Here is a 14,282-nt window from a genome sequence, read left to right as displayed (position 1 = left end):
TCTTCTATATGTATCCTAGTGTAAATGTGTACCTAGGAGTGCAATTTCTGGGTTTTATGTTCAGCTTCACCAGGTAATTAGGAACTTTTTTTTAAAAAAAAGTTTTACTGGGCTGGGGATGTGGCTCAAGTGGTAGCGCACTCGCCTGGCATGCGTGCGGCCCGGGTTCAATCCTCAGCACTACATACAAAAAAAGATGTTGTGTCCACCGAAAACTAAAAAAAAAAAAAAAAAAAAAAAAAATTAAAAAAAAAAAGTTTTACTATGACACTTCAACATGCCATGTTTGAGAGCACCTATTGTTCCACCTTCTAAGAGTGTTATCACACATTTGTCAATATAATTGGTGTATAATCATATATTGATATGATTTTTATCTTCCTTTCCTTGTTTACTAATGATATTGTCTTTTCCTAGATTTATAGGCCATTTGACTTTCTCCTTTTGTAAAATATTCAAGTCATTCCCTGTTTTCTATTGGGCTATGTGTATTGATCTTTTTTCCTTTTTATTAGTTCATTATAATTACACATAACATAGGGATTTGTTATTACATTTTTGTAGGTACACACAACATAACAGTACAGATACATTCATCTTTTTTTAAGGGGGGTATCAGAGATTGAATCCAGGGCACTTGACCACTGAGCAACATCCTCAGCCCTTTTTTGTATTTTATTTAGAGATGGGGTCTCACTGAGTTAGACAGGGCCTAACTAAATTGCTCAGGCTGGCTTTGAATTCTCAGTCCTCCTGCCTCAGCCTCTCAAGCTACTGGGATTACAGGGGTACACCACCATCCCCGGCTGTATTTATCTTATTAATACAAATATTTTTTTTATTCTGAACACTATTCCTTTGTCAGTTATGATTCAAATACCTTGTCTCAGTTTTCCACTCTTTTATAGTGTATTTTTGTAAACACAAACTCTTAATTTTCTTCACTGTTTATGCTTTTTGTTTCTTTGTATTTAAGAAATTCTTCCATACTCTGAGGTCATAAAGATATTGTTATCGTCTGAGCAGAAAGTTTGCTTTTCATGTTTTGATCTTAAACTAAATTGGATTTGATTTTTGTGGGAGGTATCAGGTATGGGTTTTTCTTTCTTTCTTTCCATAAAGATAGGCATTACCATAACTAAAATTTCATAAATTCATAAATTTCTGATTTATTAAATAATATTGGTGTTATAGCCAATTTTTGTCTATGCACTTAATTAGTGTAATTTTATGAGTCCTGATATATGGTAAAGCAGTTCCTATGACCTTGTTTTTGAAGAGAGTCTTTTTGTTGGGTTGTGTTTTTTTTTTTTTGTTTGCTTGTTTTCTCCAAGAATTAGGGCCTTGCTATGTTACCCAGGCTCCTCTGGAACTCCTAGGCTCAAGTGATCCTCCTGCTTCAGCCTCCTGAGTAACTGGGACTACAGAAGTACCACACTGTGCCTAGTTTCTCTTGACAATTTTTACAATCCTTTCTTCTCCTTTAGTGTTGTCTAATTCCTTAACAATGTGTCCACCTAGGGATTTCTTTTTTTTTAATATATTATTTTAGTTGTTGATGGACCTTTATTTGTTTATATGTGATGCTGAGAATTGATCCCAGTGTGTCACACATGGTAGGCAAGCACTCCATCACTAAGCCACAACCCCAGCCCACTAGGGATATCTTCAAATTTTTCCTCTGTTTCATTCACTTTTCTAATTAGACATATATTACAATTTGTCATTCTATCCTCCATGGTTTCTCTGTGTGTGTATGTGTGTGTGTGTGTGTTTGCTGGGAACTGAACCCAGGGCTTCAAGCATGCTAGTCGATCACTCTATCAACTAAATTACATACCCAGTCCAACTATCCTCTATGATTCTTAATCTGTCGTATCATCTAGTTCTTACTGACTTCTGAGTAACTGTTTGGTATTTACTATTTCTCTCATGTGTCTATCATGCAGTTTTTAATTTCATTATATTTCACACTTAGAAGTTACATTTGGTTATTTTTAAAATCTGTTTTTTATTTTTTAAAGTTGTAGATGGACACGATACCTTTATTTATTTATATGTGGTGCTGAGGATCAAACCCAGTGCCTCACACACACGAGGCAAACACTCTAACACTGAACTACAACCCTAGCCCCTTAAATCTGTTTTTATACTTTCCTGTATCATACTATCTTCAGGTTGGTCCTTTAATTCTTTAAATAATCATATTTTATAATTTATGTTTGATAATCTGGAAATCTACAGTAACTGTTCTTGTCATCCCTAATGGTTCTTCTTCATGCATTTTCTTGTAGATTTAATTATTCCTACTGTGAGATATTCATTTTTCCTAGAACTTTATTTGTGGAAGAACTGGCTTGCTGTTCCAAATTAGTAACAGACATCATCTTCTATTAAAGTGTCTAAGAAACAACTTCACTTCCATGGTTCCCATTAAGTAGGGAGAAGTAAATTCTTTCTAAGTCATCCTTACATTAAGGATACACACAGTTCAGGAATTAGTAAATGATGATGGCTACCAGCCAGTTATATCTGGCCCATCACTTGTTTTGTACATACATTTTCATTAGAACATAGCAATAGGGGCTTAGGTTGTAGCTCAGTGGTACAGCATTTGCCTGGCATGTGTGAGGCACTGGGTTTGATTCTCAGAACCATATAAAAATAATTAATAATGTGTCCAATCTAAAACTAAAAAAATTAAAAAAAAAAAAAAAGAACATAGCAGGGCTGAGCATGTGGCTCAAGCGGTAGCACGATCACCTGGCATGCGTGCGGCCCGGGTTCGATCCTCAGCACCACAAACAAAGATGTTGTGTCTACTGAAATCTAAAAAATTAATATTAAAAATTCTCTCTCTCTCTAATAAAAAAATTTTAAAAAAACACCATTATTAAAAAAAAGAACACAGCAATAGCCACTTGCTTATTTATTATCTATGATCATTTTTGCATTACAACAGCAGAGCTGAATAGTTGAGACACAGACCATATAGCTGACAAAGCCTAAACTATTTACTGTCTGGCTCTTTACATAAAAAGTTACTGACTAGGTGTGGCAGTGCATACCTATTATTTCAGCTAATCAGGAGGCTGAGATAGGAGAATCACACATTTGAGGCCAATATCAGCAATTTAGTGAGACGATGTCTCAAAATAAAAACAAAAAGAACTGGGGGTTACAGTTCAGTGGCAAAGTTTCCCTGGGTTCAATCCTAATACCAAAAAAAAAAAAAAAAAAGGAAGGAAGGAAGAAAAGAAAAAGAAAAAATTTACAGATCCATGGTGTAGTCCATCAGGGTCCCAGACTTTTGGGGTAATCTCCTATTCAACTCCTCTGACCTCCTCTATCCTGAGACAGTGAAAATCAAAATTGGTGTTTACTAGGTTTGGCTAATGCTATCAGGGTGAAAACTAGCTAGAGTCCTCTGCTTAACTCTCTGTGCCTGTTCTGTAAACATGTCACTTTGTTAAGTAACCTGGTATTTCCTTAAGGATTGATAAATTTTTCTCTCATAATTATGCAGAAGTTTTTTTGTTTGATATTGGGGATTGAACTCAGGAGCACTCAACCACTGATCCACATTCCCAGCCCTATTTTGAATTTTATTTAGAGATAGGCTCTCACCGAGTTGCTAAGCACCTTGCTGCTGCTGAGACTGGCTTGAATTTACAATTCTCCTGACTCAGCCTCTGGAGCCGCTGGGATTACAGGTGTGTGCCACCACACCTAGCTCTGTTATATTATTCTTAATCTCATTTTTCATGTCAACTGTTTGATGATAAATTAAACCTAAAAGTATTTCTATGAAAATTAAATTGAATGCTTTGGAGACACATATTAAAAGCACATTGCAACTATCCTTTCAGGCATAAAATATTAAAATGTAGAAAAATCATAAAAGTTTTGTAGAGTTTTATAACTTGATTGCTTTAAGAGTATCTTTAAATTTCTTTTAGTACTTCAAAAGAAATCAAATTGATCATTATTGGTGGGCTTTAAGAAAGACACCACAACTGGACCTGGTGGCGCATGCCTGTAATCCCAGTGATTCAGAAGGCTGACGCAAGATGATCACAAGTTCAAGGCCAGCCTCAGCAACTTAGAGACTCTTGTCTCAAAATTTAAAAAATATATAAAAGGGCTGGGGACATGGTTCTATGGTGAAGTGCCCTGGGATGGGGGACATGTGTGAGAAAGACACTGCAAAACTTTAATCAACTGAGTCATATTGAAAGGCCTTATCCTACAATTAGAAAATTAGCAAATGAACTTCTAAATAAATTTATATATTTTAGGTCAATATAATAAAATGATTATGATGGGTTGTTTCTAACATTTTAAATTAAGTTGCTAGTAGAGAGTAATCACATTACCAAGGAGTGTACTATTCCCTCTGATATATAATAAAATAATTTTTCCCCAATACTCTGAGGTTTTTTAGTTGGTCACCACATGATGTTAATGGTAATGGGGCCAAGTTCTCCACTTTCTATATTCTATGGGCTGATGCTATACCTTCATATTTGGTCCTCTATAAACACAGAAAGAAACAGGTGTGAATATGTAACAATTCCCATCATTATGTACTACAATGCACCAATAAAAATTTTGGAAAGAAAAAAAAACCATCAGTTTATTTTGGGTTTCAGCCTACTCAAGAAAAAAAAGAAAAGACAACCAAGTGGAAAATATGAAGAAACATATCAATAATATTGCAAAAACTGCTCAAGACTGCATTATTTTGACAAAATATGTGAGACAAAACGACAAGTTTAAAAAGTATATTATAGTTGGTTAAGTAAAAAACAATTGCATAGAAAGGGAAATAAGTAAATAAAACCATTAACAGAAGATTCAAATATTCTTTATACTTTAAATGTTTTCCAAATTTCCTCCAATTATAATTGTTTTTAAAAAACTTTATAAATTATGTTCTAATGACAGTGTTGTTTTTAATTTTATATTTACTGACATCAATTTAGTAAAACTTCATTACTTTTTTAAAGCTCTGAAAATAACTTTATAAAACTAAAATTAACCTTTTCCAGAGACAATCTTTGAAGTACTAAAGAAAAGACTGCCATGCTGAAGATCCATTGTTTCTCCCTTCAATTTGTCCTCTGCGACATCAACAAGGGCAAGTTCATCAGCCAAATCCTACAATACAAGAAAGTTCTGAATAATATATTCCTACTTAAGTTCTAGGAGAATGAAAATAATTCATATGGCTACTTTATAAAAGGAGTCTCATATTTTTTAATTGGAAAAATGACATAAAAATAGTTGCTGAATGTGCTCTTAGAGTGACCAGTAGGAAAAACTGTTTTGCCTTCACCTAATTGTTAGAATTGTTTAGGATGGTTTTATTTTTACCCCTTCAGGTATCAACGTAAACCCAATAAAAAGGTATACAATTCTTTCAAATGGTTTTATTATATTTAACTTTAAGCCTAATTCTTGAGTTGACTGAAGATGCTTTTAGTATGCCTCCTTATGGCCAAACAGGAAGCCACTTATGGTGAACATCTAATACTTTCCCCAGTATAACTTTTTATTTTCTCTTTCCCTGTTTCTCTTCTTCCTTCTTTTTTTTTTTCTTTTTCTTTTTTGTCCTAAAATCCAGAGGAACTCTACCACTGACCTACATCCCCAGCCCTTTTTATTTGAGATAGAATCTCACTTGTTTACCAAGGCTGATATCAAACTTGCAATCCTCCTGCCCCATTCTTCTGAGATTACAGGCATGTGCCACCACACCTGGCCAGTATCCCTTCCTCTGGCAGTAGAATTCCTTTTTAATGGGAACTCATTACAGGTGGTTAAGTGCAGTATAATTGATGTTGGACCTCCAAAATAAAACCATGCCCAGCCAATTGTTTAATTTTCTCTTTTTGGCCACAGCAACTTGTTTATAAATGAGCTTATGGCCCAGGCATAATGAAACAATGTCTATGAGGTTTGAACATGGAAGATGGGAGACTGAGTCTCACTTTTCTTTGGAATCAGGCTCAAAGAACAACATAGGAGTCTAAGAAAAAACTGAACAGCCATCTTTACAAATAAATAGCACATCATGGCCTAAGAATTAACAGAGGAAATCTAAACCAACATATGCAGAGACTGTGTCTTGGATATGTCTGAATTCTAGGATCCAGTAATACCTGAAGTTAAGGTTCTGCTCTTAGATTTTTCAGTTAGATACACAATTTATAGTCTCTTTATGCTTATTCTAATTTCAACTAGGTTTTTTGTCATATGCCCAGAACACAGAACTATATAGAACAAATGCATTCCCTTAGATTCTGGTGAACAGAGTCCAATAATGAACAGTAAGGGAAGAGGTTCAAAGTCCCTACCTACTACTGTTTATTGTTCTGTTTGTTCTGTTGAGATCGGGCACCATCTGACCTTTCTGAAAAATTGTATAGAGTTGTCTGTCCCTCAGTATCCAAGGTGATTGGTTCCAGAACCTGCCACAGATACAAATTTGAGGAAACTTAACCCTCTAAAAGAAAATGGCAGCCAGACTTGGTGGCGCATGCCTGCAATCCCAGAGGCTTAGGAGGCTGAGGCAGGAAGATCATGAGTTGAAAGCCAGCTTCAGCAATTTAGTAAGACCTTAAGCAACTTAATGAGACCTTGTCTCAAAATAAAATATAAAAAGGGCTGGGGTGCCTGGTGTGGTAGCACACATCTGTAATTCCAGTAGCTGGGGAGGCTGAGGCAGGAGGATGCTGACTTCAAAGCCAGTCTCAGCAAAAGCAAGGCACTAAGTAACTCAGTGAGACCCTGCTCTAAATAAAATATAAAAAGGGCTGGAGACATGGCTCAGTGGGTAAATGCCCTGGGTTCAATCGCTGGTACCAAAAAAAATAAATAAATAAAAGTAAAAAAATAAATTTGCTAAATTATGTGTCATGTATCAGGAATGGGAGGAGAATAAGAAGTTTCATCCAGAAGGATTACATATGCTAAGAAAACCAAATCATATCTATAGATTCATTTTTACATCAGCTTGTGTCTCTCTGTATCTGGTCAGGAAAACACTTTATTTTAACAGAGGGAATTTAAATAAGGAATTGGTTAGACAAATACTGCAGGGCTGAAAGAGTAAAAAGGGAACATATGGGGTAACCCAGAAATAACAAATGAGTTAGAACCTACCATCCCTAAAGCTGAGGAAACAGAGAAAGAAAGCAAAGGAGGTGCTTCATGGAGCCATGCTCAGACCCCTGTGGGAGAAAAAACCTGACTGCTGACGATCCCACCGAAGAATAAAGATGAGGCCAATGCTGGGACTTCCAAAAGAATCGAGACTAGAACCAACTTCTAATACTTGGGCAAAGGACACTAGTTGGAATATCAGTGACCAGAACAACAAGCAAACAAGGAGGTTACTTCTCCCCTCCTCTCTTTCAATTTCTGTGCAGTACCCCTTATTGGCAGATGCAAACTGCAAAAGGAGGAAAATATGCAGAGGCTCACTGCCAACGTCACAAAGCAGAATATAGAAAGTTTAGGAACTAAGTGACAATAATTTAATAACTAGGACAGTTTTCCTTTAAAACTTGAACAGGTTTCCAGACAATTCTCCTATCAAGGGAATGTTAACAGCTCCATTTGTCTTGACTGTTAAACACAATGCTCAAATAATCCTTAAAACATTGTTGGCTTATTTTTGTTAGCTACAGGTATGGGTGTGTAGCTCAGTGGTAAAGTGCTTTTCTAGCATGTGTGAGACCCTGGGTTTGATTCCCAGCCCTGGGGGTGGGGGGACGTAAACTACATGTTTGTGAGTATATTTCTCAAAAAGAATTTCAAAGAAAGAGCTTGGGCTTGCTTAGCCTGGCAGAATTTATAAGAATAGTTATTATGTGCATTGGCATACACCTGTAGTCCCAGTTACTTGGGAGGCTAAGGCTGGAGGATTTCAAATTCAAGGCTGGCCTGGGTCAATTAGTAAGACCCTGTCTCAATGTAAAGTTTGTTTTTTTAGTTGTAGTTGGACACAATACCTTTATTTTATTTATTTATTTTTATGTGGTGCTGAGGATTGAACCCGGGCCTTGGGCATGCTAGGCAAGCACCCTAGTCCCTCAATGTAAAGTTTTCAAAAGGTCTGGGAATGTAGCTCAGTGGTAGAACATTTGCTTAGCATGATGGGAGAAAAAACAATTATGATAGTCTCAGAATCTTTTCTCCAGGAAGTACCAGAGTAAAAAGAACAGGAGAACCAGAGGATTCAAACCAGTTTAAGGAAAACTACTGTGATTACTTTAAATAGGACACAAAATAGGATGTACTGCTAGTCACTTCTAAAAACGTTATAGGTCTTTTTTTTTTTCCCCCCTTGGTGGGCTGGGGAATCAAACTCAGGGCCTCACACATGCCAGGCAAGTGTTCTACCACTGAGCCACATCCCCAACTCCTACATGACCTTAAAAATGCTTTAAAGTCCACTTCTCAATGACATATGCAGATGTCATGATACTCATTACAGTCCTTGTCCCTTCATATCAAAATAAATATATTTTTTAAAATATTTTTTTAGTTATAGATGGACACAATACCTTTATTTGTTTACTTTTATGTGGTGCCAGGGATTGAACGCAGTGCCTCAGGCATGCTAGGCAAGTGCTTTACCACTGAGCCACAACCCCAGCCCAGAATATTTTAATGCATATGAATATGTGCATTTTAATATCCTTCATCATTTTCCACACACAATACATCAATATAATCTGAAAAAAAGATCTTGAATAATCTGTTCCATTTTACTATCTGCCACAGTATAGTGAATTCTTGTTAAAAAAGGGGGGGCTCCAAAAATTGCTATTCTCCCACAGTTGGCGTTCTGAAATTTCATAATGTATTGGAGTAGGCTTTTTTGGATCCATAATAATGACAGAACTCAGTGAATTCTTTGTATCTATAAATCCATATCCTTCAGTTTTAGAATTTTTTATCTCCTTAAATAATTTACTTAAACTTTTTTAAATCCCCTTATTAACCTATCTTTCTTGTTTCATATTGAAACATCAATTAATCACCTCTTGAACCTACTGATTGATCCTCTAATTTCATCTCTTTTCTATATTCTATTCCCTGACAGTCAGCTTTCTAGTAATTTCTTGGGAGCAAAATCTTTTCACCTCATTATTCAACATATAAACTTTCACTTACTCCTATGGCTTTCAGTAATACACCCATTATCAATAATGCTTTACTGTCCTTGATGTCTTCAGTGCAGAGCATCATTCAATTTTTTTTTTAAATTTTTTTAAGAGTGAGAGAGAGAGAGAGGGAGGGAGGGAGGGGGAGAGAGAGGGAGGGGGAGAGAGAGGGAGGGGGGAAAGAGAGGGAGGGAGGGAGGGAGGTGGGGAGAGAGAGAAAAATTTAATATTAATTTTTTAGATTTCGGCAGATACAACATCTTTGTTTGTATGTGGTGCTGAGGATCGAACCCGGGCCACACGCATGCCAGGCTAGCGCACTACCGCTTGAGCCACATCCCCAGCCCGCATTATTCAATTTCTCCAAATAATAACCTCCTTTCTCTTGCCTGCTAGGATGAGAGAGGTGGGTGTCTAGTTGATTAAGCTAGGGAAGAGAATCTGTTGGTTTTCCTTCTCCTCATGTAAACTTTCAACCAGTCCTCATGTTTTTAGTCCCATCCCTCACCTCCACCTTATGAGGTGACTGGTACTTCCAATTCCTGAGCCTTTCTAGGATTCTGGAATTAAAATGACTTTGCTTCTTCTTGTAATCTCCCACTGCAAGTTTCCAAAAGTTGTCTAAAAATTGTAAAGGACTTAAGAACACAGGGTCTGTGTTCTAACTGCCATGATTTCAATCCTAGCTCTTCTACCTACTAGTTGTTTCAATATTTCTAAGGTACTTAACATCTGTGCTTTAATATCCTTATTTATAAATAGAAAAAGTAACAGTACCTACCTCTAAAAGTTGTTATAAAGGTTGAGTAGTACATTTAAAAAACACTTAAGGAGGTAAAAGATTCCACACTTAAAAATTACAGCCAGGTGCAGTGGCACATGCCTATAATCCCAACAAATTGAGAGGTGAGGCAAGAGGATTGCAAATTCAAAGTCAGCCTCAGCAATTAGTGAGGCCCAAAGTAATTTAGTAAAACCCTGGCTCAAAATTTTAAAAAGGGCTGGGGATGTGGCTCAAAGGTAAAGCATCTCTGGGTTGAAGAAGGAGGAGAAAGAGAAGGAGAAAGAAAAGAAAAACTACAAAATGTTGCTGAAAAAAATTAAGGAAGACGTAAATAAACAGAAAGATATCCCATGTTTATGGATTGGAAGACAATATTATTAAAATATTAAGATGCCAATATTACCCAAAGCAATCTACAGATTCAGTGCTAGTCTATCAAAATTCCAAAGATGTTATTTTTCAGAAATAGAAAAATTCATCCCAAATTCACTTTGAATCTAAGAGGACTCAAAAAGTCAAAGTAATCTTGAAAAAGAACAAAGTAGGAGGTGTCATACTACCTGAATTCAAAACTTAATATAAAATAGTGTGGTACAGCATAAAAATAGATATAATATAGGCTAGAAGAACATAATGAGACTCAAATTTTTAACAAGGATGCCAAGATAAAGGGGAAGGAATAGTCTTTTCAACAAAAGATATTGAAAGAATTGGATATTAACATGTCAATGAACAAACATGGACCTTAACCTTACACCAAATACAAAGTTAATTCAAAATGGATCAAAAATATAAACATAACATCTAAAACTATAAAACTCTTAGAAGAAAACATGGAAGAAAAGCTTCCTGACATTTAATTTTGCAATGCTTTTTTTGGATACAACAAAAGCATAGGCAACAAAAGTAAAAATAAATTAGACATTAAATTTGACAACGTCTGTGCATCAAAGGACACAGGCAACAGAGTGGAAAAGGAACTCACGGAATGAAAGTATTTGCAAATCATCTATCTGATAAGTGGTTAATATCTGAATATATAAAGAACTCCAACAATCCGGGGCTGGGGATGTGGCTCAAGCAGTAGCGCGCTCGCCTGGCATGCGTGCGGCCCGGGTTCGATCCTCAGCACCACATACAAACAAAGCTGTTGTGTCCGCCAAAAACTATAAATAAATAAATATTAAAAAAAAAAGAAAAAGAAAAAAAGAACTCCAACAATCCAACAATCAAAAAAAAAAAAAAAAAAAAAAAAAGTCCCTGCCAGCTGCCTCAGCACAGGCCTGTAATAACGGCTGCTCATGAGGCTGAGGCAAAAGGATCCTGAGTTCAAAGCCAGTCTCAGCAATTTAGCAAGGCCCTCAGCAAGGAATAGTCTTTTCAACAAAAGATATTAGTGATACCCAGTCTCAAAATAAAGAAAAGGCTGGGGATTTGGCTCAGAGATTAAGCACCCCTGGGTTGAGTTATACACACACACACACACACACACACACACACACACCAAAAAAAAGCCCTGAGTTTTCTAAATGGACAAAGGATTTGAATATTTATCCAAAGATGATATACACATGGCCAATAAACACTTGAAAAGATGCTCTGAACAGAAAAGACAAAGCAAAAGCAAAAGATTTGAAGTATAAGCCCTTTGAATATATGATTTTCACTGACTTATCTTCAAGGAATGCAAGATACTGAATCATTTCTACAGAAATTGTTAAATAACAGAATAATCCTATAAGTAAATTTAAATAGTCTAGCAATGCCTGACACATATTTAGCTCAAAGTAAATGTTTTTTAAATTGTGTCAAAATCAGATATGAAAGGATACATATTTGCTGTCAAGGCAATAGTCCTGAAACTTTGAACTCAACGCGTACAACTCCTAAAAGTGCTTACTTGATTTTCAGCAGCCGGATGGGCTTATGACTTACCTTCAGTAAGATACAAATAGCACAAGCCATGCCTACAGAACCAGATCCAATAATGGTGATCTTCCTCTGGGAGACTGCATCTTCTGCAACTAGATTTTCAATAAGCTGCTCCTTGACAGTTGACATTTCGAGAATCTAACAGAGATAATGCAATTTCATGGAATCAAACTCCCTAAATCCATCCCTTTCACAGTTAGGATATCTAAGGAACTACCTGAGAGTATCTAAGGAACTAACCCTTGAGTTCGCAGAATGGAAGACACAGGGGTGGAAAGAAACCCAAGAAAAAATTTCCTGGTCAAAGAGTGTGGGGTAAAGCAAGGAATACTGTGGGGTAAAGCAAGGAACACTCAATAAACAATCAGTGGTAGGGAACCGGGCACCAACACGATTTCTAAACCCTCCTCGTTCCCAGCCACTATTTTCACTCAGCACCAGACGCTCACAAACGCTCTTCTTGGCTCAATTCAGTACAGACGACCCCCAAAGCACAATGCGCCACCTTTAAGAAAGTAAAATGTGACCCCAGAAAAATACACCAACGACTGTTCAGGTGCGAAGCCCAGCAACCGTTACAGTTGGCCGCCTTGCGCAGCCCTTAACGTCAGAACGCAAGCCCCGCCCCTGGCCGGCCCAAGCGCAGGCGCATCGGCAAGGGGTGGGCGTCCACGGGTTGGGAAATGTCTCCCAACTATTACCAGGTAACTGAGCTACAGCTGGTGGCAACCAGACTACTGAAGATGGGCAGCCAGCTGGGGAATTGCCTCGGCCGCGGAGCTCATGGCCTGAACCAGCCTAATTTATTGTTTTCTGAGATGAGAGGACATGCAGAACGAATCTGGGCCCCTGGGATGAAAGGAATTTAAAGTTGGACTTGGGAATTACCATCCCGAAGTTTGAGAAACATACTTTTTGATGGTGCACTCGTCACACCCTTATCCAAGCATTTACTTGCAGTCACTTTATGACATATTGACCTCTGTAACTTTAGGACCACGTGCTGAAATAAAGTTTGGATTTCTCTTGAGAGAACAGAGGGCATTAACGACATGAAAAGGCCGTGTCTAGTTTTCTAAGGGTTCAACACCAACAATTTATAACTCACAGAAGGGGACACAATTCCTCAATCATTTTTTTGTCTAGTATTTGCATATGAACCTGTCAATATATAAATGATAATCTACTTTCCATGTAAAGATCTGTGGGGTGTGTATGTAATGTAGTGCAGAACAAGCAATAACTCTGCTTAAAACACTTCCTTGGCTTTCCATTATACTTAGAATAACCAAAAAGACCTTCAAGATTTGACCTCCTTCTACCCCTCCAACTTTAAAACTCCCTCCAATTAGATTTTGGACAACCTTTTTTTTTTTTTTTTTTGCGGGGGGGGGCGGGGTCAGAACATTTTAATGTTCTCTATATCTGGAAAGTTGTTTGCCCATCCTTTGAGGTTAATTCCTCATTTTCAGTTTTGGCACCCTAAACTGCACTTCCAGCTTTCCTTTACAATTGTGTCAACTACCACAATTTCCAATTTCTCTCCTGTTTCTCTTATGGCACTTTTCTCAACCTACTACAAGACCAAAATTAGAAGCTCCCCATAAGTAGCACACAGGAATGGCATCTGCACATTGGTACCACAACTTGCTTGTGTGCTTCCCCAGCAACCTCAGGGCTGAGGAACACTGCTGACCTAGATGGCCTGCAAATTCAAGCTGTGGTCAGGCCTGGTGGCACAATGCCTGCAATCCGAACATAATAGTATGTTTCAGAACAGCCTGGGCAACTTAACCAGATCCAACTAAAAATAAATAAATAAAATAAAAAATTTTTAAAAATTGCAAAATAGGCTAGAGATGTAGCTCAGTGGTAGAGCACTTGTCTAGCATGCACAAGACTCTGGGTATCACAGACAAAAAAAAAATCAAGCTGTAGCTAGGCATGCTGGTGCATACCTGTAATCCCAGTAGCTCAGACAAGGAAGGCAGGAGAATCACAAGTTCAAGGCCAACCTCAGCAATTTAGTGAGACTGGGGATTATCTCAGTGGTTAATGCCACTTGGTTCAATCCCCAGTACCTAAATAAATAAGCTGTATACTTCCCTCAGGCTCCTGGTGACCAAATGATATATCCCCTTGGTAATCGTGAAGAGAAGTGGCTTTTAATGCCTCTCCAAGCTTAATTGACATTTTTATTGCAGTAATATCAAAATAGTCAAGATTTTATTTTTACTTTTTCTTGTATATTGCAACATCTATCATATTATATAGTAGGCACTCAGTAAAGAATCTTGAGAATCTTTTTTTTAATATTTAGTTGTAGATGAACACAACATCTTCATTTTTATTTAGCTTTATGTGGTGCTGAGGATAGAACCTAGGGCCTC

The 14,282-nt window shown here is 37.2% G+C and overlaps 1 protein-coding gene across 5 annotated transcripts in view; it reads right to left on the bottom strand.

The window, feature by feature from the left end:
- LOC143391538 (L-lactate dehydrogenase C chain) overlaps positions 1-12,026 on the bottom strand; it is a 38,455-nt gene extending 26,429 nt beyond the window's left edge. For all 5 annotated transcript variants that reach the window (XM_076844253.2, XM_076844255.2, XM_076844251.2 and 2 more), the window contains exons 1-2: positions 11,896-12,026; positions 5,043-5,160 (exon numbers count right to left, since the gene is read on the bottom strand). In XM_076844253.2, the coding sequence (XP_076700368.2) occupies positions 5,043-5,160; positions 11,896-12,021 (244 nt within the window). In that variant the 5' untranslated portion in view covers positions 12,022-12,026. The remainder of the gene's footprint in view (positions 1-5,042; positions 5,161-11,895) is intronic.
- Positions 12,027-14,282: the final 2,256 nt, after the last annotated feature.

This window comes from Callospermophilus lateralis, chromosome 2 (genome assembly GCF_048772815.1).
Source record: "Callospermophilus lateralis isolate mCalLat2 chromosome 2, mCalLat2.hap1, whole genome shotgun sequence".
NCBI lineage: Eukaryota > Metazoa > Chordata > Mammalia > Rodentia > Sciuridae > Callospermophilus > Callospermophilus lateralis.
The sequence above is the reverse complement of the archived record's forward strand: the minus strand, read 5'-3'. Positions and strand labels throughout refer to the sequence as shown.